This window comes from Amborella trichopoda, chromosome 5 (assembly GCF_054954075.1).
Source record: "Amborella trichopoda isolate Santa Cruz 75 chromosome 5, AtrichopodaSantaCruz75HAP2 v2.0, whole genome shotgun sequence".
NCBI classification, from domain to species: Eukaryota; Viridiplantae; Streptophyta; class Magnoliopsida; order Amborellales; family Amborellaceae; genus Amborella; species Amborella trichopoda.
Genome location: NC_142340.1, coordinates 9,330,029 through 9,356,198, shown reverse-complemented (window position 1 = coordinate 9,356,198; position 26,170 = coordinate 9,330,029). Strand labels below are relative to the sequence as shown.

The following is a 26,170-nucleotide window of genomic DNA, read 5'->3' as shown; positions in this document are numbered from 1 at the left end:
AATAAAGAAATGAGATCATATCTAGGAGGATTCAAACAAAGGAAAAAGTTTATATAGGGCCGAGGCTCTAAATCAAATTAGAGCCTACCTCAAAAATTTCATTAGAAGAGGTTGTTTTGATGTCTAAATATCCTCAAATTGATCATCTCAACATCAAGATGGATGGACATGAGAAGAAAATGGATTTTAAGTTTTGGAAATAGTGTATTTTATAATGCATTTTTGGACCGTCAATTTTCAAGATTTTCAAGTTTTCATAGATTTGACGATCTATACTATTTTTGAAGCATAACTTTATAAATAAAAATAAAAATATATTTTAAGGCTATCATAAATATTTTCAATATTGAAACCACATTTCTCGATATCATTTGAAGGTAAGCGCTAATTTGATTGTTTAGAGCCTTGGCTCTATACAAACCACCCTTAGATCCAAAAAAGCCCCAGGACATTTAGGTTCACCCTATCCTTAAACTTTTTTTATGTCCTTCTAATTACAAATGGAAAAGCTTTCTACGTTCCCCCTAGAACATAGAAGTTCTATCCTCCCCTTACCATCCAGCCATCCATTCTTTATCAAGAGAGACACTCACCGTTTAATCTTAGATCCGAGGTATCCAAGTATTTTATTTTTAGTTTTTTAATACAATTTTTCTGAATATAGAATTTGATACATGCCATCTTCTCATTGGGGCACACCTATAAAAAATATTAACAATAATTTTTCCATAAAAAATAATGACCAAAATACCCCTTGAAACTTTTTGAGGTATTTTGGTCATTTTATTTTATTGAAAATATATATTTTTTTATTTTTCTTTAGGGCGAGTTTAATAGAAGAATGGACGTCTAAAATTTGGTGTCAAAATAATTTATAGAAAAAATTTAAAAATAAAATAGTGTAGAAATGTGACATTGTGATTGGGGCAATCTTAGCCCTCCATTCAAAAATAGACGGTTGGAGAAGGGAGATGATAGAACTTCTATGTTGTATGAGGAACATAGAAAGGTTTCTCGAAAAAAGGATGTGTATTTTTTTTTTTATTATAAAGAGGTCACAATCACTACTATTCATTTAATGTCAAATTGGATAGTTTGGTCAATCACGAAATTCGAGAATTTTTTTAAAAAACTTTGATTCTCTTTAATAATACTCTTACAACCATTCAATGTGAAATTGAAGGGATATGAATGATTGTGACATCTTTGCACAAAAAAATAAAAAACAATTGTTTCATGTAGACTGGATGGCATTTCTACAACATGCGGTTCATAAGTATAAATTATCCATCTTAAAAATGGATGCAAATAGGTAATCCATCTAAAAACAATTGTAATTAACAGTCCAAATGTTTTTTAATATAATTATTATCTCTAGTTTTCAAAAAAATAATTCATATTCATTATCTCTATGTTAAAGATTATATATACTCTAAAAATTAAGATCAAGTTATATTTAAAAATTATATTTATTGAAAAGCCCACATTTCTACAATATATGTGCCACCGCATGCTAACCACGTCCAAAAGTAAATAGTCTGTTTTTATGCTTTTCCTATCAATATTGTTAAAATGATGGAAGTGCTTGTGATTACTCTTTGATTATATCTTACTATAAATCTCCTGAAATATTCCATTCACCGGAGAAGAAAAAATACACAAAATGAAAAAATCAATACCAAATTTTCTCTCTAATTCTATAATAAGAGGCTTTCAAAGTTTTCTCTCCCCTTTTCAATTGCTTCCATAAAATGTTAGGAGCATTTTGGTCATTCTACTTGGAAGCTTCTCATTCAACGAGAAGCTCACACTTCCATTGAGGGCAAGGAGGTACCACTTATCATTTGTGAGAAGTAGCACTTCCGATTTTTGTGCATTTCCTAGTTATCAAACTAGTAATTGCCACAACACCCTAGAAGTTCCAACTTCTAGCTCATAATATCCATCAAATGTGCTAAAAAAACAAAAAATATCATTAAAAGTAGGTGACAAAGCTTAATTACCCCCCAACAACTCACCCTCTCAAATCACAAAAGAAACCTTCATTCTTGAAAAAAAGAAAAAATATCACAAAGTATAATTTCCTTCATCTGATCCTAACCCTAATAATTTTAATTATGTCAAAATCCCACAAATACACGAAGTTACATTCTTTTTACCGAACATAGTTGGAAAAGTTCATATAAAACATTGATTTATGCTATAAAACTAAGATGCACCTCAAAAATCCATCAAAAAAAATTATTCTAACATCAGAAAACCATCAAATCAACTATCCTCCAATTTGTTAACTCAAACCTCAATTTATGGACAAATCAAAGAATAGCAATATATCAAAAGTAAACCGAAACACAGTAGTAGGTCAATTTTGGTCCACAAAGCTAGAGGCAAAAAATTGGGATAAAAATACGGACAGTTAAAATACAAATAAGTTAAAAAATTGGGAATATTTTGGATTTGACTCAAGAAAATAGAGTAAAAAAACAAGACATGTAAAAATGACATAAGATAAAATTATGATTTGCACATATTGCAAGGATACATTGAATTCTTGTCCTTACTTGGTATCATTTGGTGTCCCCTATTTGACAAACTTTTTATCTAAAGTCCTATTTGTTTAACGGCAATGCTTTTTCCGATGTCACAACAAAATGTACCAAATGATTCTATTGGGATGAAACAACAATAACAATACCAATGATAACAATTACATGACAAATAACAAGATTTATGACCCAAGGTATAGGATTATTTTTAGGAGAAAAAAATGGAAATGATTCTATTGGGTGAAACAACAATAACAATACCAATGATAACAATTACATGACAAATAACAAGATTTATGACCCAAGGTATAGGATTATTTTTAGGGGAAAAAAATGGAACACACTAAGTATAAGATTGCAGGTAACAAAACACAAAAACCAAAAGAGTGAAATAGTGGTCCATCAAATGGTCACACGTTGTATAAACCAATAGAACAATAAAAACTCAAAATATGAAATTAATCAAAATTTTGTATATGGAGAGAAAGTAACAAACGGCATACTTGTAATAAACAATATGTATATGCAAACTCAACTATTTTACTTACTAAAAAAAAAAACTCAATTATTTGAAATTCACCCGTAATTTCGACTACCTAAATCTTATCTCTTTCTATAATGATGCTCTTAGTTTACAGAAGCAAAATATTTCTCATTGGGTTACTCGTCCTTTAACTATATTTTCAATAAGGAGGTCACAATTGCGATTGAACATTAAATATCAAATGGGTTGGCATAGGTTGTGTCACAAAGTTTTATTTTTATTTTTTAACTTTAAGTCTAGTTAATGACATACTCACAACCACCCGATTTCACACATTAAATATCAAATTGGTTGGCATGGGTTGTGTCACAAAGATTTATTTTTATTTTTTAACTTTTAAATCTAGTTAATGACGTACTCACAACCACCCAATTTAAAATCTGACGGACAAAAGTGAATATAACTTTCATGTATTAAAAGCAAACGGCCACTTTGTATATGTTTCCAAAAAAAATAAGACAAGGTTTTCACGGTGCATGAGTTTAAGATCGGAGTATTTGGCCAAAATTTAAAAAAATCTAAAGTTTCTGGGTTGCTAGAAATAGATTAGAGATAAGCTAAGTATGGTTTCATTGAGTTTCATGATTGTTCGGCTAACATTTAGGAATCTATTAGCGGCAGGTGGGAAGTGAGAAAAGTGAAAAAAGAAGAAACAAAAGAAAACATTTGAGAGATCTAATCAAAAGTAGGCTGAAAAAGTTCAAATTTTGGACCAAGCTGAAAAGGTTCCAATTTTCGACAAAAAAGAGAGTAAGTGAAAAATCGTTGATCCAATCCGAAATCGAGACGATTTCTAAAGAGGAAACATGATTCGGCCAGTTTTATACTCCGGCACGCCCCACCAATTCATGTAAGCCCTTGACTCTCTGGCAACTCAAACACGTGCACGCCAGTGGCGTTTATGCAACGCATTATAGTAAACATTTTTTGTCCCATTGTTTTCGATGCGGGACAATCTGATGGCCTAACGTTGTGCATCCGCTCAACCCGACGTTTTCTTCACTTTCTCTCACACCATTATCGATCTCTCTCTTTCTCATCTGACCACCTTCCATCTGATGCGTATGAGTTAGATAAAAGAACATAATCACCGATATGTCTCGGTTCGAACCAATTAACCAAGCTCTACATGTCCATTAATGGCACATGCACCCAACAAAATAGGTTAAATAGGTATCTCTCTCATAAATTCATGGGCTTCTCTCATTAAATCAGCCCTCCCCAAAAGATCAACCATGCAGCCAAACTATATATGGTGGCAATAAATTGTTCCAAATAAACACGCATTTTATTTTTAATGATGGTAATAAAATGTTCCAAGTTATTTATGGTGTCTGTATTAGGCAGGAATGGATAGGTATTATAAATATATCTCTCTCATATAAAAGGACATCTATAAAATAAAATGGTTTATAATTCTTTTTAAAATTAATTTTATTTATTTATTTTTAATATTTAATCCTTATTATGATTAATTACATTTATTTATTTTTTTAATATATATAATTAATTTTTAATTACATATAATTACAAAAATAAAATTCGACATAATAATTTGTAAAAATTAACATAATTATATGAAATTATTGTACTAGGTCATAGGATATTAAAAAAATAATAATAATAATACTAATATTATTTTTTTTTAACATTTTAAAAAATACTAGTTTATGACATATTTTAAGAGAGAAAAATAACACTAGTTCATATCACTTTAAAATTTATTTCAAGTTGCTTTATCAATTATCTCACGATGTAAATATGAAATTTTTATTTATTTTCCTAATTCTATTCAAATATGATTGCAAATTTATGTTACTAAATTCTATATTTCTATAAACACTAATTATTGTACATTAGATTTATTTATTTGTGAGGGTCATACCCATATTTTTTTAATCATGTTTATTATAATTAACAATTATATTTATTACAATGATAATCAAATCTTATATTTTATTTATTAATTTCTTTATATTATAAAGTATGCAATGTATTAGTTTTTGTTATAGTTATCAATTATATTTTTAAATTAAATGATAATATAAGACAAATTTCAAATTTATTCTTATTTATATAATAAAATGATGATAAAATAATAAAATACAAACCAATAATTCTAATTTCAATGTATAATACTGTATTTAGTTAGGTCATAATAAATATTTGATGAGAATCTTCGTACAGGGAAACAACATCTCAATATTCACATGTTGATACGAAAGAATGAAAGCTAATAATGGAGTACTCTCATTTCTTATTAGATTCCAAAAAAACAATATTTATAATGAATTTTAATAATTTTTTTGGATTTTTTTCAAGACTTAATTCGACCGATTTGGCCGATTCTCAATCTGGATTATCGATTCATCGATCCGGATGGATTTTCGGGATGCCCGATTCGATGCGCCAATCTGTTTTTTATACCACTGGAATCGGCCAATCAATTAAGAATTGGCTCTGACCGATTCTATAATCTCTTTTATTTGATATCCTGACTAAACTTATCAAAGATGCGGTTTTTAGCTTGGCTAGTCGGGCCAACGGGTCCAGTCCGATGTGATCTTCATAACATTGTGCAAATGGTGGTCTAAAAGGTTGGGCTAGCCTAGGTATAATAACTATTTTTCTTTTGCCATTTGGAGGAATGGGGAGGCTATGTTCGAAATATCTGATATAGTTCTGGGTATTTTAGTCATTTGTCATTTTGTGTTACTCTATAAATGTTCCCTAACCCAGCGTGGCTTCTTTTAACCCGAGATTCTTTACGTCAGGGTTTCGGAAAGAAGAATTTAACCTGCATTGTTTTTTTGTCTTTCTGTTCTGGTTTTGAGAAAGCCATGAATCCTGAATAGTAAGTTCATGAACTTTTCCTTTCTATGTACTTTTCTCAATTCATGTGTTATTTATCAGTTTTTTTTTTTTTTAATTCTATTATTAGCGATGATCTGGTGTTATAGGGTTTGGGCTGTGCATCATGGCTATGATTTCTGATTCAAATTGTTAAAATTTGGGGAAATTGGATTAATTTTATGGGAAATGGTTGGTTTCATGGATTAGGACTATGTGTCTTTGTTTATCTATTATTTTTTAATGGGCTATGGCTGTACTCGTTTTCTGTTTGATCAATTGCCAGCACGGTTTTATTTAATAGGAAAATGGGGGATTCTCTGGGGTATTGGAAGTTTTGGGCATTGATGAATTTTGAATATTAAGAACTAAGGAAATTGGTTTGTGGTTAGATTAGGGGAATGAAAAAGATCCATGTATCGTTATGTCTCAGATATCATGTTCAAATTTCTGTGACTTCAGTTTGGTTTGTGGAACATCACCACCCCCTCACCCCCCCCCCCCCCCCCCCCCCCCCCCACCCCCCCCACGCACACACACACGACAAACACCCTGAATTTGTGATTTTATTTAGTTGTTTAATGCTTTACCGATTGCATGCAACATTTGCATCTCTCTCTCTCTCTCTCTCTCTCTCTATCTCTCTGTGTTTGTGTGTGTGTGGATTTGAAGTTTTGAATGTCTATCTGGTTTTGGCCAGGTTTGGAATTATATGAGTTTATGGTAGTTGGACAACTGGCATATGTGAAACTTTGTTTGGAGGATCATTGACTGGTATTCATTTAGTTGATTTTGCATTTTAATTTTTCTGGGACACAACAAACTTTCCATCTATTTAGTGTCTGCTAGGCTTTCGTATACATCCCAGTTTGGGTGAGGGAGGTCAAATGTTTGAACCCTTCAAGTTTGTCCCTAAAACACCAAACAAGCTGAGCTAGCCTTTTTGTTTCAGTTCCCTAAAATAAAAAAATGAGAGAACGTTAGGAAAACATATTAATGAAATTTCATTGATTATCAAAAAGAAAAAAAAAACCCAATGAGTGCAGCTCTTATGGCTGCACATGTCTCTTTTCCATAATTGTAGTTCCGTAGGATTATTTGATCAGCAATTACATGTATATCTTTTGCTTGAAGCCAGAACCAGTGTATTACGCAATGCATTTTTTGTTGAAAGACCGATGAGAGAGATTTCATTTACTTTAGGAACTGTTGGGCAACACATCTTTCATGAAGTGATCTATTTCCTTTGTTTGAAGTGATCATTTCTCATAAATTTTGTTTGGATCATAGTTGTTGGGATCTCACAAACTAGGTGGCAATCTTGCTTTGGAATCTTGATCTAGTGCTCCAGGAAGGGATCTTACAGAGATCTCCATTTTCAAAATTTGGAATCTTGATCCCCCCGTTAGCAATCTCGATCCCCACCTTAAAGACTAGATAATGACCAAACTGATGATTTTCTTTATTTATAACCAGCTAGCAATACAACTACACTTTTAATATAATTACACTGCTTGCTGGCTATAAGTAAAGAAATATCTCCTTTAAAGAGTATTTGTAATCCTAGATTATAGATATTCTTCAAGGTGAGGAGCAAGATTGTCAAAAGGTCAGGATTGCGATCCTTAATATATGGGGATCTTGATCTCTAACATATGCTTTGTACTGACAGTGTTCCCAACCATAGAGATATTCTAGCCTTTCACGATCCCAAGCTCTCGATCCTGGTCATGTTCCTGATCATGCTCCCTATCCCTACAACTATGGTTTGGATTTGGATTTGGATTTGGATGTTACAGAACTTTATTCATTGTGACTGTAGGCCACTTTGGTCTTTGTTGCTTGTATGTTGAAACATTTGTTTTGGATTTGTTGATGAATGATGAGTATTCCTTTTCCTGGCTTTGCTTTTTATTGTTACATACAAATCATTATTCGTTATTTGGTTGCAATCTTTACGATTGTAACAATTTTGGCTTGTGCTTGTTATGGATCCCATTTTAGGAGTTTTATTGTGATTGATTTGCAGCAATCAGAGCTTTTAGGATGTTGATTTGAGCCCAGGAGCAGTGGTCCTTTCCTGGGGCTTCTGAACTTTTGTGGATTATCATCTGCAGTTTGCACTCTGCTGTTTGTAGGGGCATTGGTATGGTTTGAGGGAAAGAGAAAGGTGGTTTTGTATTCCGAAGGAATTCATAGAGGTGTTTCTTATGTTGCATTTCAGTAGTATGGATTTAACTTATTTTCCCATCCATTAATGATGGGAGGTGTTCTAAAGATTAAACATTCACCAATGGTTACATGAGATGTATCTCCCCTTAGAGGCCAAAGTTTTTTATATGCAGTAGTGGGATTTGTACTTTCTTTCTTTTTTTTTCAGATACTTGCACATCCATGTTCTTAGGATGCAATCATTTATTGGCCTCACTTTTAGAAAATTGAAGGTTAGGATGACTTTGGTTTTATCTTGGAGAGGTTTGTGTTATTTTTTTGCTTTTGCAATAAGTTCTCATCCTCACATCTCCACTTATTATGGTGGGTAGTATACTATTTCTTTTAATCATCAATTAGAAAAACTAGAAGGAAAGTGCTTGTTTATGACAGAATACCCCACTTTAAATAATCATACTCTCCAATGTGCATCGTATAATAGCATGTCCTAAACTCCATTGTGCATCATATAATAGCATGAGGCATTGCTTTTAAACTGTATTGCTCATGCTTATAAAAAGTCAATTTAGCTCTGTGTATACAACCTATTTTTGTACAAAATCGAGGTTTGCCATGCCCACTTTTTACCTGGCTTGCTTTTGAGGCAGGAATATTATTTTTTATTAATGGGTAGGTGAAAACCATTGGTTCTTGCAATTCATGTATTTCATGCATGCAGATATGTAAAATGGTAACACCATTTGTTAATTATTGATCCCAATTTTTTGAAAACTATTAGGAATTATCCGTAGACAATCCGGTTCTTTGTAGGAATCTGTGATTTATATAATATATAGATATAATGGGTAATTTCTATTACAAGTCATGTGAAAGTTCCATGCGATAGCTGGGAAGAGTATTTGGTGGGACATCGGTGGATTGGAAAAAGAGAATCACAGGATTTGATCACTAGTCACAAAGTGCTCCAAAAAAACCAATGCACGCTAGGTGATTTGAAAACGACAAGTTATAGTATATTACATTAATATATATATTTTTTAAATACCAGCTCAGCGATGATCCAAGAATGATTCAGTTTGTCTATCCAGCCGATGTGGATTGGGATTGGAGGTTTGCGATCTGCTCCACCCATCCCTTCTTTTAAACACTGATTAATCCTATTAGAATTAGGTCTTTTGGGGTTCTTTTGTAAACTAGGAAGATCGTCCAATACTTAATGTTGGAAGAATTGGTCTTGTATTTCCTTTCTTTTGAGAACCATGTGCACTCCTGCTCAGATGATCATGCACATTTGGGGGTCAAACATTTGAACATACGCCTGCTTCTGTGCCTGAGTATAGGGGCATAATTCTCTTGGTTTGTAAATTTGTATTTATGTTCATTTTCTCCTATACTAAGCAGGGGATGAATAAACCATCTAAATATGTGGATAGTCATGCAATTTGTAGAGTGGGTTTCAACAAAGTAACAATGATTAGGCTGGGTTTATGCAGAAGCATAGACATGCCTTCTTCCATAGTCATTTTAGAGAGATGTCAGCTTGATGTCCCCTTGCTAGGTGCTTTTAAATTCATTCCCTCTGTGAATTTGTACCTTAAATGTGTGTATTTAAACTTTTGCTACCAATGGCTTTATAGAGGCGTGGAATTCATGTTTCATAAATCTCATATCACATGCTTCAATTTAATCAATGTAATAGTTATCCAAAATAACCCTCTGGCTTTGTTAAATAGGCCTTAGTGTGTGGTTTTGTGATTTTAATGTTTGAAATATCTGAACTTAATATGTCATGCTGTGCAGCAACATCCTGCTGTGTGGTTTTCAGAGGCTCTAAGTGGCCATTTTCTGTAGTTTATATTGTGGTCAAATGACTTAAGAGTTACATAAGTGAGGAATATTGTTTAAAATTGGATATTTTATGAGTATGGGATAATTTATCTTTCTTGTTGCAGTGACTATCTTTTCAAGCTTTTGCTTATTGGAGATTCCGGTGTTGGCAAGTCATGCCTTTTGCTGAGGTTTGCGGTATGGAATCGAGACCTTTTCATATACCTTTTGAAGGGTTATGTAGCCAAAATGTACTGCCTTTTATGATTTTGTCAGGGTGATTATGTTTTGTCGTTCTCTGTCTTTCTCCATCTTTATTCTGGTATGTTAGCTGATATCAGCCTTGGATTTGTCTTCAAAGAGTAGATTACAGAAAAATTCAAGTGGAATATACTTAGAGAAATTAGATTTGATTGTTCTGGCAGGGTTTCTGAAAATGTGTAATGTCTTGTCATTTTGAAATTTTGATTTAATAGATTTTATAATATCTTATTCTTCAATAGACGATAAGATGAGAGAAAGTAGACTTAGGTGAGCGGGCCATGTGCAGTGTAGACCCAATACAACACTAGTAAGGAGACGTGATTTGGTTCAAGTGGAAGGCTCTAAAAGGGCAAGGGAAAAGCCCAAAAGGACATGGATGGAAGTAGTGAGAAAAGATATGGGGGTTTTTGGTCTTACTGAGGGTATGGCCCTCGATAGAGTAGAATGGCGGAATAGGATTCATGTAGCTGACTTCAAATAATTGGGATAAGATGAGATTCTAAAATATCTTATACCTTCTAACTTATCCAAAAAAAAAATTTGAGGTCATTTCTCCATTATACTTGGAATGTCAATAGTTTTTTTTCTCCATTGTGGTTGGTGTGTCGATCAGTAGATCATATTTGGGTGACCTTGACCATATGAAAACATAATCTCCTAGTCAAGGTACTCTTTGGCATATTTTGGATAGAGAACGATCCAACTTTTGGGTGTTGGCTTGGCATGGGATGGTAACATTGCTTAGACAAGTTTTGTGTTTTTGACAGGAATTGATGTTCATCTTTTAGCCACCCTATTTCGTGGCTCCAAATTAAAATGCATCAAGAAATGTGCCTATGAGTAATTGAAGCAATTTATTGGGGTGCTTCATCTTAACTATTGATTTTTGCTACCTTGTACAGTATGGCTGCTGAAGAGTCTTGGCCATATGATAGCTCATTTGTTCATTATGCAATGCTTTAAAATGACTTTCTGGTTCTTCTCTTTATTAACCTATGTCCATGGGTTTAATATGTTGCCATTGAGTTCATGCATCTCGAAGGAGGACAATTTTATTGTCGTTGCATTCTGAGACTGGTGCATTATGGTGTCCCAGGGGGGTTCAGATTCCAAAGTTACATTCTGAAAGTTTTTGGAGTGGGTTGGTTGTGTGAGCTCAATTCAGTACATGCTGAGAAATGTATCATTTTGTAAAATAGTGAAAAATGCATTTCACAACATTGAAATGGTTGTTTTTATATGAGTTGGAAGGCAGGCTTTGTATGAGAAATACGATGGTTGTTGCATTGACAGTCGAAGAAGTGACCCTTATTGCAGTGACTCCAACAATAGAAATGGCCAAGGGTATTAAGGCATTGAACCTTTCTTTTTTGTTGGGCAATGTCGTCATGAACAAAGACATACCATTCACCCCGAAAAAGCTCCCGTTCCCTCTTTAATAAGCGTCAGCATCTCTATAAAAATTAGCTCCTATTTTCTCCTTCTCCCTCATTATACATATTATTCTTCATGCATATCTTTATATGGGCATGCTTTTTCATGAGTCATATGCTTCATGCTTTTTCAGATGCATAAGACCTATAGCATGCTAGTGCAGAGCAACTAGAACTGATATGTTTGAAAAATGCTTTTATGAGGAGGTAGCCCGAATATCTGAACCCACCTTCTCAAGCAGCTCCTTAGCACTAAAATGGCATTTTTACCGGTTTAATGTCAGCATATTCAGTCTAAATCTTCCTAACTTGATCGTGTTCTTCAGAAGGAGCTGGAATGGAGTAAGGTATTCGTTTTCACATTGGAAGTTTATTCCAACAGGCAATGCAGTGCTCTGTGGCTGAGGACAATTGTCCAATTCTTTTCACGTCTATAAGAATAGCATGGAACTGAATAAGGAAACAAGATGGTAGAACTTTCCATCATTTAGCAAAGTCAATAGGAATGAAAACATGAACTTGCCTGAGCTATAGTGTACCCAGCAGCTCTTGTTTGCTCTTTAGGAAGCATGGCAGCATCTCTATAAGGTCTATTGTCAATCTCCAACTTCTACTGCCATGAGACCAACTCATCTTATCATGCTACCAACATGGTTTGTTATGGTTTCATGATGTTCTTCTTACATCTCTGATACATAACAGCATTGGCATGCTCAAGATTGACTAAAAAAATAATAATGGCTTCTGATTGGATACTAGAACTGAGATTTTCTTGAATCTGATGCTAAATTTTCGCACGCTCTGTTGCTAGTCCTGTTTGGACTGGGACTTTTTGGGTCATTGATGAAAATCAAATATTAAGGGCTCATAATGCACCCATTCTTTTTGGTTATTTTGATGTAATAATGTTTATGAATTTCAGGCCTTTATAGTCATGCAAGAAGAATGTCAACCCTTTGTAGTCAGTTCGGATTTGAGTATAAAATCTGATTATTGTGTTGAAGTGCACATACAATGCATAAAACTAGGTCATACCCTTTCATCATTTTTCTGTTGCTCATGATTTGAGTTCCTCTTTGTCCTTTTTATTTGAGGAACATGTCTTGTTATCACAGTCGTTATTTGGTTGACTTTGAGCTCCTTGTGTTTCTCTATTGATGTAGGATGATTCATATTTAGAGAGTTACATCAGTACAATTGGTGTTGATTTCGTAAGTATCATTTTCAATAATTTGCAGAGTGGCCTTTCAATTTATGTTTGTTTCCTTTTATGAATATTATGGTACCATGACTGCAATTTTGTCATTTTTATTAGAAAATTCGCACAGTGGAGCAGGATGGAAAGACCATTAAACTTCAAATCGTGAGTTAGACTTGTACCAATTAAGTTCTCTTTTGAGACACATTTTGATTTTCTCTTTATCGCACCCTTCATTTGTTTCTTCTTAGTGGGATACAGCTGGACAAGAACGTTTCCGGACTATTACTAGCAGTTACTACCGTGGAGCTCATGGCATTATTGTAAGGATTGAGTATTTATGTTTGCATACGTCCAGTTCTGTGAGATGAGCATGACTAATGTAACTGATTTGGGTTGTTTTGGCAGGTTGTGTATGATGTCACTGACCAAGAGAGCTTCAACAATGTGAAGCAGTGGCTAAATGAGATTGATCGCTATGCAAGTGAGAATGTAAACAAACTTTTGGTGGGGAATAAGTCCGATTTGACTGCTAACAAAGTGGTTTCATATGAAACGGCCAAGGTGACATGCCTACTGGATTTGTTTTCCTTGTTTCCTCCTCATCCTGTTTTTGTTTTCTTGTTTACATTGGAAACCTTTTCCAAGGAATAGGATTCCAGTCTACATCGTCTCTCTGTGCGTGTGATGTACGTGCATGTGTATGTACATCTGTGCTTGTGTGTATTTTCTGTGTGTTTTGGGGGCAGATGGAGAGAGAGAGAGAGAGAGAGAGAGAGAGGGAGGGAGGGAGGGAGGGAGGGGACGGAACATGCACATATGTATCAATTTCTGGAGGGAGGGAGGGGAAGGAACATGCATCTATGTTATGTATCAATTTCTGACACATGTTATACCATCATTAAGGCGTTTGCAGATGAGATTGGAATTCCTTTCTTGGAGACCAGCGCAAAGAATGCTACCAATGTGGAGCAGGCATTCATGACCATGGCTGCTGAGATAAAGAACAGGTGAGATTTTAAGGATTTTTGGAAATCTCAGCATGTCCCCTTATTGATTTGGTCTTGAAATGGGTTTGATTTAAGAGAAGTTTTGTCTTTACTAATTAATACCGTAAAGCAATTTTTGAAGTTGAACTAGAATAAAATCGAGTCAATGTCTAACTTACGGAATTTCCGGTTTGTGTTATTTTCCTTGGAACACAACTAAGAAAAATGCGAAGTACATTAACCATTATATGACCAAGTAAGGTGTAACAATGCAGTAGTAGTGCATACTATGCATATAAATGTATAAATAATGTTCATAGATCCTATTGGCAAATATTAGTAATTTATTATGTTATCCCTTGAGTGAAACATACTTAGTACATTCTACCTAGGTAAATGGTAGAACTTTGCATGCATGATACATTTAGTATGCAGTATGCGTGATATTTACTGATTATTGTGTAGAACTGAGTACATATCAAATTATTATAAAACATAAAGTGCATACCTATCTTTTTCGAAAATACACATGTATCTCATAGGTATACATCAGAAGCTGGAAAATTGACAAGTTGATCTGGTACTAAACTTTTATTTCAAGTTTGAGATCCACCATTTAAAGGAAATACTTGTTCTGAATAGCAAGTTTATCTAGTCAACCCAACCTGCTGTGAAATTGTTGTAGATAAAATGTTAAATTTTTTAAACCTGTAATGTCTCGGTTCTCTTTTTTTGATGAACTCATTTCTGGGCATTAAGCAAATGTTTCAAGTCAGCAGCGGCAGCAAATCAGGTAACCTGGTTAGACAATTCTCAAGATGGTGAGAGTTTTGATGCATTCCTAGTCTGGATTATCTCAGATAATTCTATGAATGTCTCATATGCTCATGCTTCCTCTTTTTGTTCATTGTCGGTATGGTTAGAAGCTCAATTACCTGTCACCTTTTTTGGTTTCTGTTCTTTGTAGAATGACATCTTTTCACTTTTGTTCTAATTCACCATTGTATTTGTTTGGAAGCTAAATCATCTCTCTACCACTATATGTTGGGGTCATACTTGATGATGCGCGCTGTTTATGTACATATGACTGCATGTCATATTAACGCAATGGACGGTTGAGATGAACATTTATCTGCCATAGTGGAAGCTCTGAGCAGAGGAATTGCTCACTAGCTGTCCTTTGTCAACAAGGGATGGTTGCTGTGATGTCACTGTTTAACTGTATATGCTTAACTGTATATTTCTTGTTTTCATGTCCTTCATGGGATGGCTTGTTTTTTCTTTTTTGAATCTTCAGCATGGATATATTGCATAAATGTCTCTCTTATCTCTGTTTTATCAGAGGATTCCTACTATTTAAGAATAGATACATCTGGAAGCTAAATTTGTTTCTCTATCTTTCCGTTCTTTCCTTTACAGGATGGCAAATCAGCCAGCCATGAACGCCAGTAAACCAGCTACTGTGCAAATGAGGGGCGAACCTGTTGCTCAGAAGAGTAGTTGTTGCTCTTAATTCAAGAAAAGCAACATTTGGGTAATGGAAGGAGCATGATCTTTGGCCTTGATTATGGGGCACTTCGATGAGTGTGGGTTCAGATCTTGGTTTTGAAGAACCATTTCTTTTGATCTTTGTATAGAAAGCCCCAGGACTCGTGTGTACGTAATGTCAGTGATCCTTCACCCAATTGTGTTGATTTTAAGAACCGCTAAATAGTTGCAAAGAAAGACAATGGGTTACTCCTTTTCACGTGTCAATTGCAGACTTCGATTATGGAATAGTGAGAGATCTTGTGCAGTTTGTGTGATGATTTCTTCCATTTTGAATCTTTGATTTCTCATTCTTCACCATATTTTGCCACACTATTACTTGTCGAAAACTGAGAAATTGCCCCCCCATTCCAGTAATGATAAGATTTACTCTTTCCACAAGAGTTGTCGAACTCTGTAAGATGAAATCTCTGCCATTCCCTCACACTAATTTTGGTCTCATTTGCATCAACAGTCGGCAGCTGATAAATTTATGTGAACTAGCTAGATAGTCATGGACTGAGCACTTGGGTTAGGGTACAGATTCCATGCAGTTCAGCCATCATATCCAAATGAATCAAAATCTGGGTGCCTCCAGTTGAGCAATCAGATATATGAGTGAAAGGCTTAGCAAGTATTGGTAAAAATCTCTGAATTTGGAAAAAGTTGCTTTCATATTTCTCAAAGATCTATTTCTCTTTTTGGGGGTTAGTAGAGATCTATTTCTTGCTATTGTGATTACTAAGTGTCTGGTATATTTATTCTCGAAATTTGTATGGGATTCTAAAATCATCTGAAGTTGGAGGATTCATTGAAATTCTGCCTTTTTACTTCAAACTAATTTCATTTAACAAGTAGAGCTCTAGTTATCCCTTAGGTGAGCTAATTTCATTGAAATTCTCTTTTTACTGAAGTTTTATTAACTTTTTACTTCAAACTAATTTCATTGAAATTAGTTGATCAGAATTCTGAAGTTGAAGAAGTCATTTTATGGGATTTTTCTTTTTTCTTTGTTTTAAGTGGTAAGTAGGAGTATGGTTTTTTAATTCATTTTAATGACTTATTTTTCTAAAATTTCTCAAAATCACTCTAGGAGAACAATGAGCAAGTTTAGAATTCATAGATGCCCTCTTAGCAAATTCCATTGGAGATCATTGTTTCCAATATATATTAAACAAATTTATTTCTATTTTGAATTTCAAATCGTTTCCCTATTTTTTGTCATTTGTGCGTGAGGAATTTCGGACTCACACATCAAATCTTTTAATATTTCAGTTCTCTTATTTCAACTCTGAAGCTGGCACTATTTTTTAAACAAATATCATTCGTAATTTAAACTTTTGTTGCAATTGCTGTTTATACAAAAAAAAATTCAAAGATGGTTAAGATAATCAATTGTTCTAACACCATATATTAGTGAAGATGGAATAAAAAATAGGTGATTAAAATGATAAAATAGCAGAATAATATATTGAAACTTCGTGCAATGCATGAACGTACTTAAATTTAACTTTGAATGTATAACATTAAAAGTAGAAGTCATTAGTAAAATATTTTGCATCAAAAAGCATGCTATTTCCTGAATAAATCGATGATCATTGGATTTTCAGAACTACAAATAATCCTCATTTACTAATTAAATTGGGATCCCTTTTTTCTTGGTCCAAAATGTCCTTTAAATGTCCGACCAGTCTTTGTTGGTTGTCTACTTGAGTGTCGAACTTGTATCTTCTGTTCTCTTTTTAGTACGTATCCTGTACTCGTAGTACTGGACCACTCCCCCTCCTCGCTCGAAAAAGTTGTTGGGCACTCCAAGTATTAGGCGCTATTCAAATAACACGGATCCAACCCTTCAAGAAAAAGAAATGCATACAACAAGACCATTTATTGATGGTCACAATTAATCTTGAACATTAAATAGAAGCATTTATTCCATTGACTTAGCCAAAATCTCAAAAGAAATTTTCTCTGACGACCAACAAACTTTGAACTCTCCACCTCTTATCACCACGAGGATATTTACACATTTCATTCTAACCCCTCCAAAAGTCCTATCCATCCTTTATTTTAATCTTCATTAATCGCCTCAAACACATTTCAAATGACACATACACCTCTCTCTCTCTCTCTCTCTCTCTCGCCTTTATTTTAATCTTCTTTATTTATTAATTTTTATAACCCATAAGCCTAACATTGTTATTTGGGTGACCCACAAAAGCACATGAATCACCACTAATACTACTCCATGTTGCCATTAGGGCACTAAACTACGATTAATATTATAAAAAAAAAAACATCAACGATGTTTGAAGGGGGTCTAATAAATTACTTCATACGCTACTTTGATAATGGTGAAAAATGAGAGAAATTTGGAACTTCAAATTTCTTTTTTCTTTCTTCTATGATTTTCCTTTCAGGTGGTTCAAAGAGAAGAGTCCCCTTACCCACACTAGGAATAGAACCCAGGACCTAATGTTGTAGCGCCCCACAACCCTAACCACCTAACCTTGGAACACATTCATAAAATTTTCATTTCACCATATTCAGGGAGGAAGAGTATGTGTGTACGTGTGTGAGAGAGAGAGCATTAGTGATTCTAAAGTGTTCCACATGAAACTCCAGAGTGTTACATTACATTATACCCTGCTAAACCACAAAAAGGTACACCCAAATAACCAATAACCAAAAAGAGATGCATGCTAAAAGCAATCACTTTTGCAATCAAAATCTCAATTACTCATCTCCCTAACAGATAATCTCAATCAAATTCTATCAGACCACACAAGAAAACAAGAGTGAGAAAGCAACACTTAGATTCTCCAGCCAAACTTAGGTCCTATGTCTCGGAAAAGGATAGAAACCAGAGACGCATGAATATCTCACTTCCTAGATGGCTTCTGGTTCTGTCTGGTCTTCTTCTTGACACCAGACTTGGCAACCTTGAGGCTCCTGTGCACAGCACTGAGTCTGGCAAGTGCTGCATCCTTCAAGTCTGGCCTGTAGTAGTTATCTGCAACCTGATTCAAAGATGCAAATGATATTAAATGCTTGTGTTTAAATGATTAGGTTTGGCATGTATATGATGTGAATACGTTTTATGATATGAACAACAAATCCAATACTTGAAAGAATCATAATTCCTAAACAGGTTGGCCAATCTTTCAGAGGAGGCCTAAGAGCATTAAAACAACCACAAAACAGTATTACGTCAAAAAGGTATGATAATTCATCGCCCTCTCTCTCTCTGTGAGAGAGAATGCAGTATAGTCATACACAGAGGCTGTATTACACTTGGTTCAAAATTTCAAAATGAAACACAGATTCATCTCAGTTTGTGAATCTGGATTATAACACCTGCAAACAAACAACCAAACACTTACAACAAAAGATTACATTACATGAATAAATACAAAGTAATGGAAAAGCTTACAGCAAATTTATGAAAACCTACAATACCAGAAGAACACAAAAATACTGTGAGAGAGAGAGTGAGAGAGAGATAGATGTGCTCAGAAGCCAAGCGTAACAAATACATTTCACTGAAGTGACTCTTAATCAAAAAGCCCTTCTCACATGTTACTATTCATCATGGCACAGGCAACTTTGGAACAGGAGGTCAAAAATGAAAGGCATTACAAGACCTTTTTATGGATTAAAATCCCTTCCCCATGAGAATCGTCAGAGGGGGCTTAAGAGCATTATCCATAATCAAGTTGGCCAATCTTTCAGAGGAGGCTTACGAACATTAAAACAAACCACAAAAAACATTACATCAAAAAGGTATGATATTTTATCCCTCTCTCACGCTCTGTAAGAGAGATAATGCAGTATAGTCACACAAGATGTATTTCTCCAAGTTCAAAATTTCAAAATGAAATGCAGATTAATCTCAGCTTGAGAATCTGGATTATAACATCTGCAAACAAATAACCATACACTTAAAACAAAAGAGAAGTGATCTCAAGTCATCAAAATACAAAATAATGGAAAAGCTTACAGCAAATTTCTGAAAACCTACAATAACAGAACACAAAAATATTGAGAGAGAGAGAGAGTGTGTGTGTGTGAGAGAGAGAGAGAGATGTGCTCAGAAGCCAAGCGTAACATATACATTTCACTGAAGTGACTCTTGATCAGAAAGCCCATTCTCGCATGTTATTATTCATCATAGCACAGGAAACTCTGGAACAGGTGGTCAAAAATGAAAAAGTATTAAAAGACCTTTCGTAGAATAAATAAAATAAAATTAGCAAGTTAACTTCCTCCCAACAAAAGGAACAAGAGAAAGTAGTTGTAATTGAATCCCTCCCAACAAAAGGAACAAGAGAAAGTAGTTGTAATTGAATCCCTCCCCTACCCCGCCCCCCCCCCCCCCCCCCCAACAAGAAAGGGGGGAAAAATGTCACTACATCAACCCTCCAAAAATGACTATAAGCCCCATGAACACGAAAAACAAGGTAGAAGAAATGATATATGGGAATAAATAATGATAAACTCCAAAGAATCCCAGCACAAAACATACTTGCTTGAGAAGCTCATATCTAAGATGAACTTATAGATTTTAAAGATAATTACTTACCGTTAAGCATCAAGATTGTTATAAGTCGAACAAGAAACAAATACTTACCCAAATAATAAAAAACAAAAAAGTTCAACGGTTAAACAGTGATGAGAAATATTGTGAAGTCCACCACACAACATCCAAGTCCAAAAAGATACTTCTGATGAAGTAAATCAATTACGTTAGGAATTTTTTCCTTATTAGGTGGTATTTGTCAAGGACCTCAATTGTCTTCCATTATGCCTTTAAAGTATTCACAGAAGCAAAAAGTCCTCATGACACTCTGATTACACAAGGTCTTGTATTTCTATGAAAATTCAAAGATAAAATCTATGAAAACTTTACCTACCCTATAGTGTATCTCCTATTGATTAGAAACTCTGCTTTTTTATTTGTAACTGTGTTCAATTAATATACACAAGTTTAAGGCACTAATGTAAATAAATATAAGTAAAAGGTCAGAAGGGAATGAAATCTACCATAAACAGAACATCTATGAAACAATTTGCATCTAGGTACACAATGATACCAACTTGTGGGTCAATGTCTAGATTAAAAAAAAAATGAACATCCTGATCACTTATGCTCAGTAAATCAACCTTCAATATAAAGTCATGATTAACTAACAGGAACCATGGCATGCCCTTTAGTGCCACAGCACCATCAGAGATTGGAAAGAACCAAAAAGCATAACAGACAACAAAATTTTCCAAATCCTCAAAGTTAAACTTAATTATTTTAACCAGATGGTATCTGAAGTTCCAAAATCAAGCAAAAAAATGACTGATATGCCAAAAGGTTACCAAAAATGATCTCATCATTGCTATTTTCAATTGCTTATCTGATCCTTGCCCTTATTTTGTGAATCTCAAGCCTCCGGGATTTATGTAATCTCCCTGTTGATATGCATCTCTAGAAATTCCAATTTTTTATTCCACGAACATGGCATGTCTGCCACACCAATAGGCAAGCCCACAGAATGGACTGGCAAGTCACATGTTTCCATTTTGTAAGACATGTCTGCACTATTGGGCGAATGTTTTTATAATTTGACTTGTGTCTTTTATTTGGACCCGGAACATTTATCTCTAAATTTTAATATAACAAAGTCACGAATTTATGCTACTAGTGAAGGATACATGCTCCGCATGTGTTTTGAGTTATCGATTGTCAGATATTCTTATTTCTATTTGTGCTAAAGAAAATATTCGATGGAAAAAAATTTGAAATTGTTTTTAGTAAAGAATTATACTCAAGTCTATTTGATATAAAATCTCTCTTTTCTAATAGCATAATCAAATGAAATTGTCCAATATGTACAGATAAGTCAAATTTTTTCTCTGCTTTTGTCCATATGGTATGCATCAAACAGATGGCTCCTCAAAGGCTTGCGGATAGGCTCGGCTCAAAAGTTTGAATTATGGTGTTAACCTAATATTGCACACCAGGGATTCTCCCTCTCAAGACACAATTCATTCCTGTGGCACAAGTGTAACTTTTTATATTCTGTGAAATACAAGGACTTTACACAATTTGATGAAGGTGTATGTTGGAAGTCAATGACAACTTTTATTATTTTACAATCGATTATACAACACTTTTTTCGTTTTTAAAATCCCAATTTTATTTAACTCACAATTAAAGAATATTTAATAAATTTCAAACCTTCAAGATTTGAATTTTTTACATAAATTTTAGACTTTTGGTTTAAGAATTTCCATAAGTTTTAAAAATAATAAATTCCACGAATGTTTTATTCAAATCTTCAACATCTGAAATATGTCCACTTTGGTGATTTTAAAATTTTATATAACCAATAGCAATTGAAAATATAAATGACCATAGGTATTGAATTTATAATTAATAGTAGTAATAGTTATAATTTATACTTGATTTTTCTATGAATTAATGATATTGCTTAATAAACTTTTCAACACAACTATGTTTTCAACTCAACTGGAATTATTAATCCACTTTTTATATGGATATTATATTTTCTTAAATAATATTAAGAAATAACAGACCCTTCTAAAATTATTAAAATAAGGAAAAAGTTTATATGCAGGCAGCCCGCATGGTAACTCCCCATCACCACCATCGAACTTGTTGGAGATTGGTGTTGGATGGTGGTGATGGGAGTTACCGTGCAGATTGCCTGCACGCCAACCACATCCTTAACATAATAATAACCTTAATGCCTTTAAATGCAAAGTTTTGGTTCTTTTATGAGAAAAATCCAAATTTACTTTCATTGTTGATGTCGCATATCTAACCTCGGAAGGATAACGGAGAGATAGGAGGAATATTATGTGTGCACTTACAAGTGCATACTATGCTTCAACTCTCCCTTATAAAAAAATTTTAAAAAAGATTTTATTAATGAAGTTTAACATCCTAATAAACACTTTTAAAGAAGAGATCAAAGTTTCATTTTTACTAAGAGGTTTTAAACTAATAGATTACATATACAGCGTGCACCCCTGGAAGCATGAAAATAGGCGGGCCTTCAAAGTGACACCCAAACTGACCTATTCAATGGACACGCAAAATAGCCTCACCGAAATTTTCCTCGGTTTAGCAACAAGTTCCACCTTTTCATTTGTTTGCTTGGGGGAGTCGGCAAGGTTTTCTAAGCAGGGGTAAACCCTTGACCAGATACTATGTGCATATCCCCTCATGTAAAATATATACATAAGAAGTTTGAAAACGAAAAATTTTATGCCGAAGTTAATAAAGAACAAAGATTATAGTTCCATGACCTTGCAACATAGCCATAAACATTTCTCAAATTATGACTAGAACTCCATCTGGGTAAAAATTTATTGTCGTATAGGTGCTTATTCTATAGGTGCAAGGATGACCTTGCACAAAGAGTAGTAGACATGAGTAAGGTATCACTTGAGCGTTTTGCACTATAAGATCAGGGTTTGACTGTCAAGATGACCTTGTAGGTGCCGAGCAGAGAAAAGGTGAATAAGAACAATGATATTTTAATGTCCAACTGAAACATATTTACTACCCATGTCAAGACAATGGTGTTTAATTACAATAAACCAAGTACATAGAGCAATCTATAGGGATGTGTTGGAGTAATTACAAAACAAACAATGACCTTTTGTAGAAATCTTCTAGCTGTACCCATGGGCATGTAGATCAAATTCAACAAAGAAATTTCCATAAAAGATATCAAAAAAGTGCATCCCAATTTTCATAACAGGCAATAGTGTAGTCTTTTCCCTTTAGTATTTTATACCAGGTAATAGAGTAGCCTACCAGTAACATATTTGATGTGATTCTACTAACAATTATGATTCGATTTTGTCTGACAGTTCCAGTAAAAACTAGAGAAGATCAAATTTATAAGAACTTGTACAAAGCATCAAGAGGTATAGAAGAACACTTCAAAGCAGAACAAAAAATAAATCACTCAAATGAAAAGAAATGGAACCCCTTAATACCTGGCTTACAACAGCCTTTGCCATTCTACGGAACTCCTTCTTCAAGAGGGAACGGTTCTGCAGATCAGATGGCTTGCTCTGCTTCCTTGTCTTCGTGGTTGAAAGCGCAACACTTAAATCTTTTCCACCGGGAGTGATGGAAACTGTCTTCTTGTTTGCCAACCCTAACAAAGCACAATGACAAGGTATGTAAGTATAGAGAGACATGGTGATTTGAATCCGCATTCACCAACCAAATAACTAAGCGGGAACCATAGATCACATAAAAGAAGATCCAACAGTAATCTAAAATGAAATTAAAGAAAATCATACATGAATCAAAGAATGGAAATAAAGATTCACTTGAACCAAAAGGTTCTACATCTCTGAACAGTGAAATGGCTCAAATCTCAGAAAAGAAATATCATGACTCAATTGATTAACAATATAAAAAAGGCAGTAGAACAGCCAGTTGAATAGATAAAAATACTTTACAATTGCACGGAAGACATACCATATGCTATTTAAATGGTAAAAAGAATTAGAACCTATCAGACCCCCCAAAAAATCATGACAAGGAAAACCCCTAGATAATGAGAATCGCCATATATATAGAATCCTCAAAAAATAAAAATATTTTAAGTACAAGAATCCAATTATACGATGGAAAACTGTGCAGGCTTCTAAAAACACCCAAATAAAGAGCAACAAAACCAAACAACCAACATGAACAGAACAAAACTCAAAATTACTTCGAATTTGATAGAAGCAATAACATCATCCAATAACCTAAAGACATGAACTTAAAAGCAAAAGAAAATCAAAGAGAGAGAAGGATGGAAACCATTTTCATATAAAAATTACAAATAAGTAGAAAACTACGACCAGTGCAAAATGAATAAACCCTAAGAAATGAATATACACTTTAGAAATGAAATTTACAAGGATCTTTTTCCAAGGTAAATCAAACTTACAAACTTAATAACAAATGCATGTCCAAGAGAAAAGATTTAAAAAAAAAAGCAAATATTTGCACCAACATTATACAAATCTACTGGCAAAAAATGGATTCATGAACAATTAAAAACAAAGATCAAATATGATGACTACCTGAGTACTTAAAGGAGTGGACATTGTAAAGGTTGTTGCTTTCCTTGCTGAACTGAACCATGGCAGAACCATTACCAAACTGCTTCACAAAGAATGAGTTGTTCTTCTTGACGATTTCCCATATCAGAGGTCCAGGTAAGGTGGCCATCGTATTGATCTGTAGAAAAAAAACTTAATTAATTAGCAAAGGGAAATCCTAATAGAAACTCCAACGGAAGTCAATAAAGAGTGATGCCATCAAAGTAATCCATTTATTCATCGAAAATCAGAAAGAGAAACTAAAATACAAATGAAGATCACATGTAAGAACCATAAAGTGACAAATTTCAATATAGAAAGGAAAAACACAGAAACATGCGTAAATAAAAGTTGATGGTGAAACCACACATATTACTAGGTTTTAGTGATCTAATTGAATCAGGTGGAGACAGATAAAGAGAGAAAAGAAAGAAGAAAAGGTGAAGAACAATAGAACAGGAAAACTCGAGAAAAACAAGAACGATAGCAAAAGAAGATGGTAAAAACCAAGGCCTGACTGTTTTCAAACATCAAATAGACAAAAAAAAACAGTAAAAGCGCAATGAAAAATCAGATACAGAAAATGCACAAGCCAGATAACCTTATGGTCCTTATCAGTTGCATTGATCCACATTCAGATAAATAACTAAAAGAGATCACAAAATATATATATATATATCGAAAAAAAAGATAAACCCTAAATTCACCATTCCAAGTGATAAAAAATGCGAGGGAAGCTCGGGAAAAAAAAGGGAACAAAATGCAAGTTTAGCAGTTTCAGTGACCAATATGAAGCCCAGAAACCAGAAAAATAAATCCCCAAAGAAGAGATGTAACCCTAAATTGGTACCAAGTAAAGGAGGAAGTGATCACAGGTTCTTCCTTCTCCCTTTGCGAATTTAGACACCCCCCACAAAGAAGAACAGCACACTTCAAAATTTGAGTTCTTATAGCTTCGTCGTACTCCTGGAAACCCTAAGTTCACATCATAAATGACTAAAATACCTCTCATCTTCCGACTAAATTACGTGAATATCCTAAACCTTTTCCATTCGTTCCTTTGCATCAATAAATGAAATCGTTTGTCAAAGAAATGCATAAGGGCACGTTTGGTTTCGTAGGTAAGTTTTTTCGTGAAAATATTTTCGTACGAAAGAATAAGTAAAAAGTTTATATGAGTGCGAGGCTCTAAACAATCAAATTAAGGTGTACATCAAAAATTTCATTAGAAGAGGTCGTTTTGATGCTCAAAAATCTTCAAATTGATGATCTCGACCTCAAAATACATGAAAATAAAAAAAAAATGGATTTCAAGTTTTGGAAAAAGAGCATCTTGTAATGTATTTTTGGACCGTCAATTTTTAAGATTTTCAGGTTTTCATAGATCTGATCGATCCACACTACTTTTAAAGCTTTAAATTTTATAATTAGAGATAAAAATATATTTTAAAGCTATAACAAAGATTTCTAGTATTGAAACCACATTTCTCGATACTATTTGAATGTACGCTTTGATTGTTTTGAGCCCCGGCCTTATACAAATCGTACCACAAGAATAATGTGGTCTATAGGATCGGTGAAGCGTGTGCCGCCTAATCAAAGTTTGGACGTCAATGGAGAGTGAGTAGGATTGTTTATAGGTTGCATTGGAGCCTGCCCGAGCTAATGTACAGTTGCCCAGGGCTCATCCTTGC

General features: G+C 34.1%; 2 protein-coding genes and 2 non-coding genes across 4 annotated transcripts; 1 reads left to right on the top strand and 3 right to left on the bottom strand.

Annotated features, from left to right (window-relative positions):
• The first annotated feature begins 5,858 nt into the window (after nucleotides 1-5,858).
• Nucleotides 5,859-15,628, top strand: LOC18443703 (ras-related protein RIC1). Its single transcript, XM_011628564.3, has 8 exons — nucleotides 5,859-5,944; nucleotides 10,065-10,137; nucleotides 12,800-12,847; nucleotides 12,952-12,999; nucleotides 13,086-13,157; nucleotides 13,243-13,398; nucleotides 13,741-13,844; nucleotides 15,243-15,628. The coding sequence occupies exons 1-8, from the start codon at nucleotides 5,931-5,933 to the stop codon at nucleotides 15,334-15,336; spliced, it is 609 nt and encodes a 202-aa protein (XP_011626866.1). The 5' UTR covers nucleotides 5,859-5,930; the 3' UTR covers nucleotides 15,337-15,628.
• Nucleotides 15,629-17,937: 2,309 nt separating this feature from the next.
• On the bottom strand, nucleotides 17,938-25,397 carry LOC18443704 (large ribosomal subunit protein eL28z). Its single transcript, XM_006853886.4, has 4 exons — nucleotides 25,327-25,397; nucleotides 24,459-24,615; nucleotides 23,370-23,533; nucleotides 17,938-18,367 (listed from the first exon to the last, which is right to left on the bottom strand). The coding sequence occupies exons 2-4, from the start codon at nucleotides 24,604-24,606 to the stop codon at nucleotides 18,230-18,232; spliced, it is 450 nt and encodes a 149-aa protein (XP_006853948.2). The 5' UTR covers nucleotides 24,607-24,615; nucleotides 25,327-25,397; the 3' UTR covers nucleotides 17,938-18,229.
• On the bottom strand, nucleotides 18,855-18,946 carry LOC148781940 (small nucleolar RNA R24). Its single transcript, XR_016056726.1, has one exon. It is a non-coding gene; the product is annotated as a small nucleolar RNA R24 (small nucleolar RNA).
• On the bottom strand, nucleotides 19,433-19,525 carry LOC148781939 (small nucleolar RNA R24). Its single transcript, XR_016056728.1, has one exon. It is a non-coding gene; the product is annotated as a small nucleolar RNA R24 (small nucleolar RNA).
• Nucleotides 25,398-26,170: the final 773 nt, after the last annotated feature.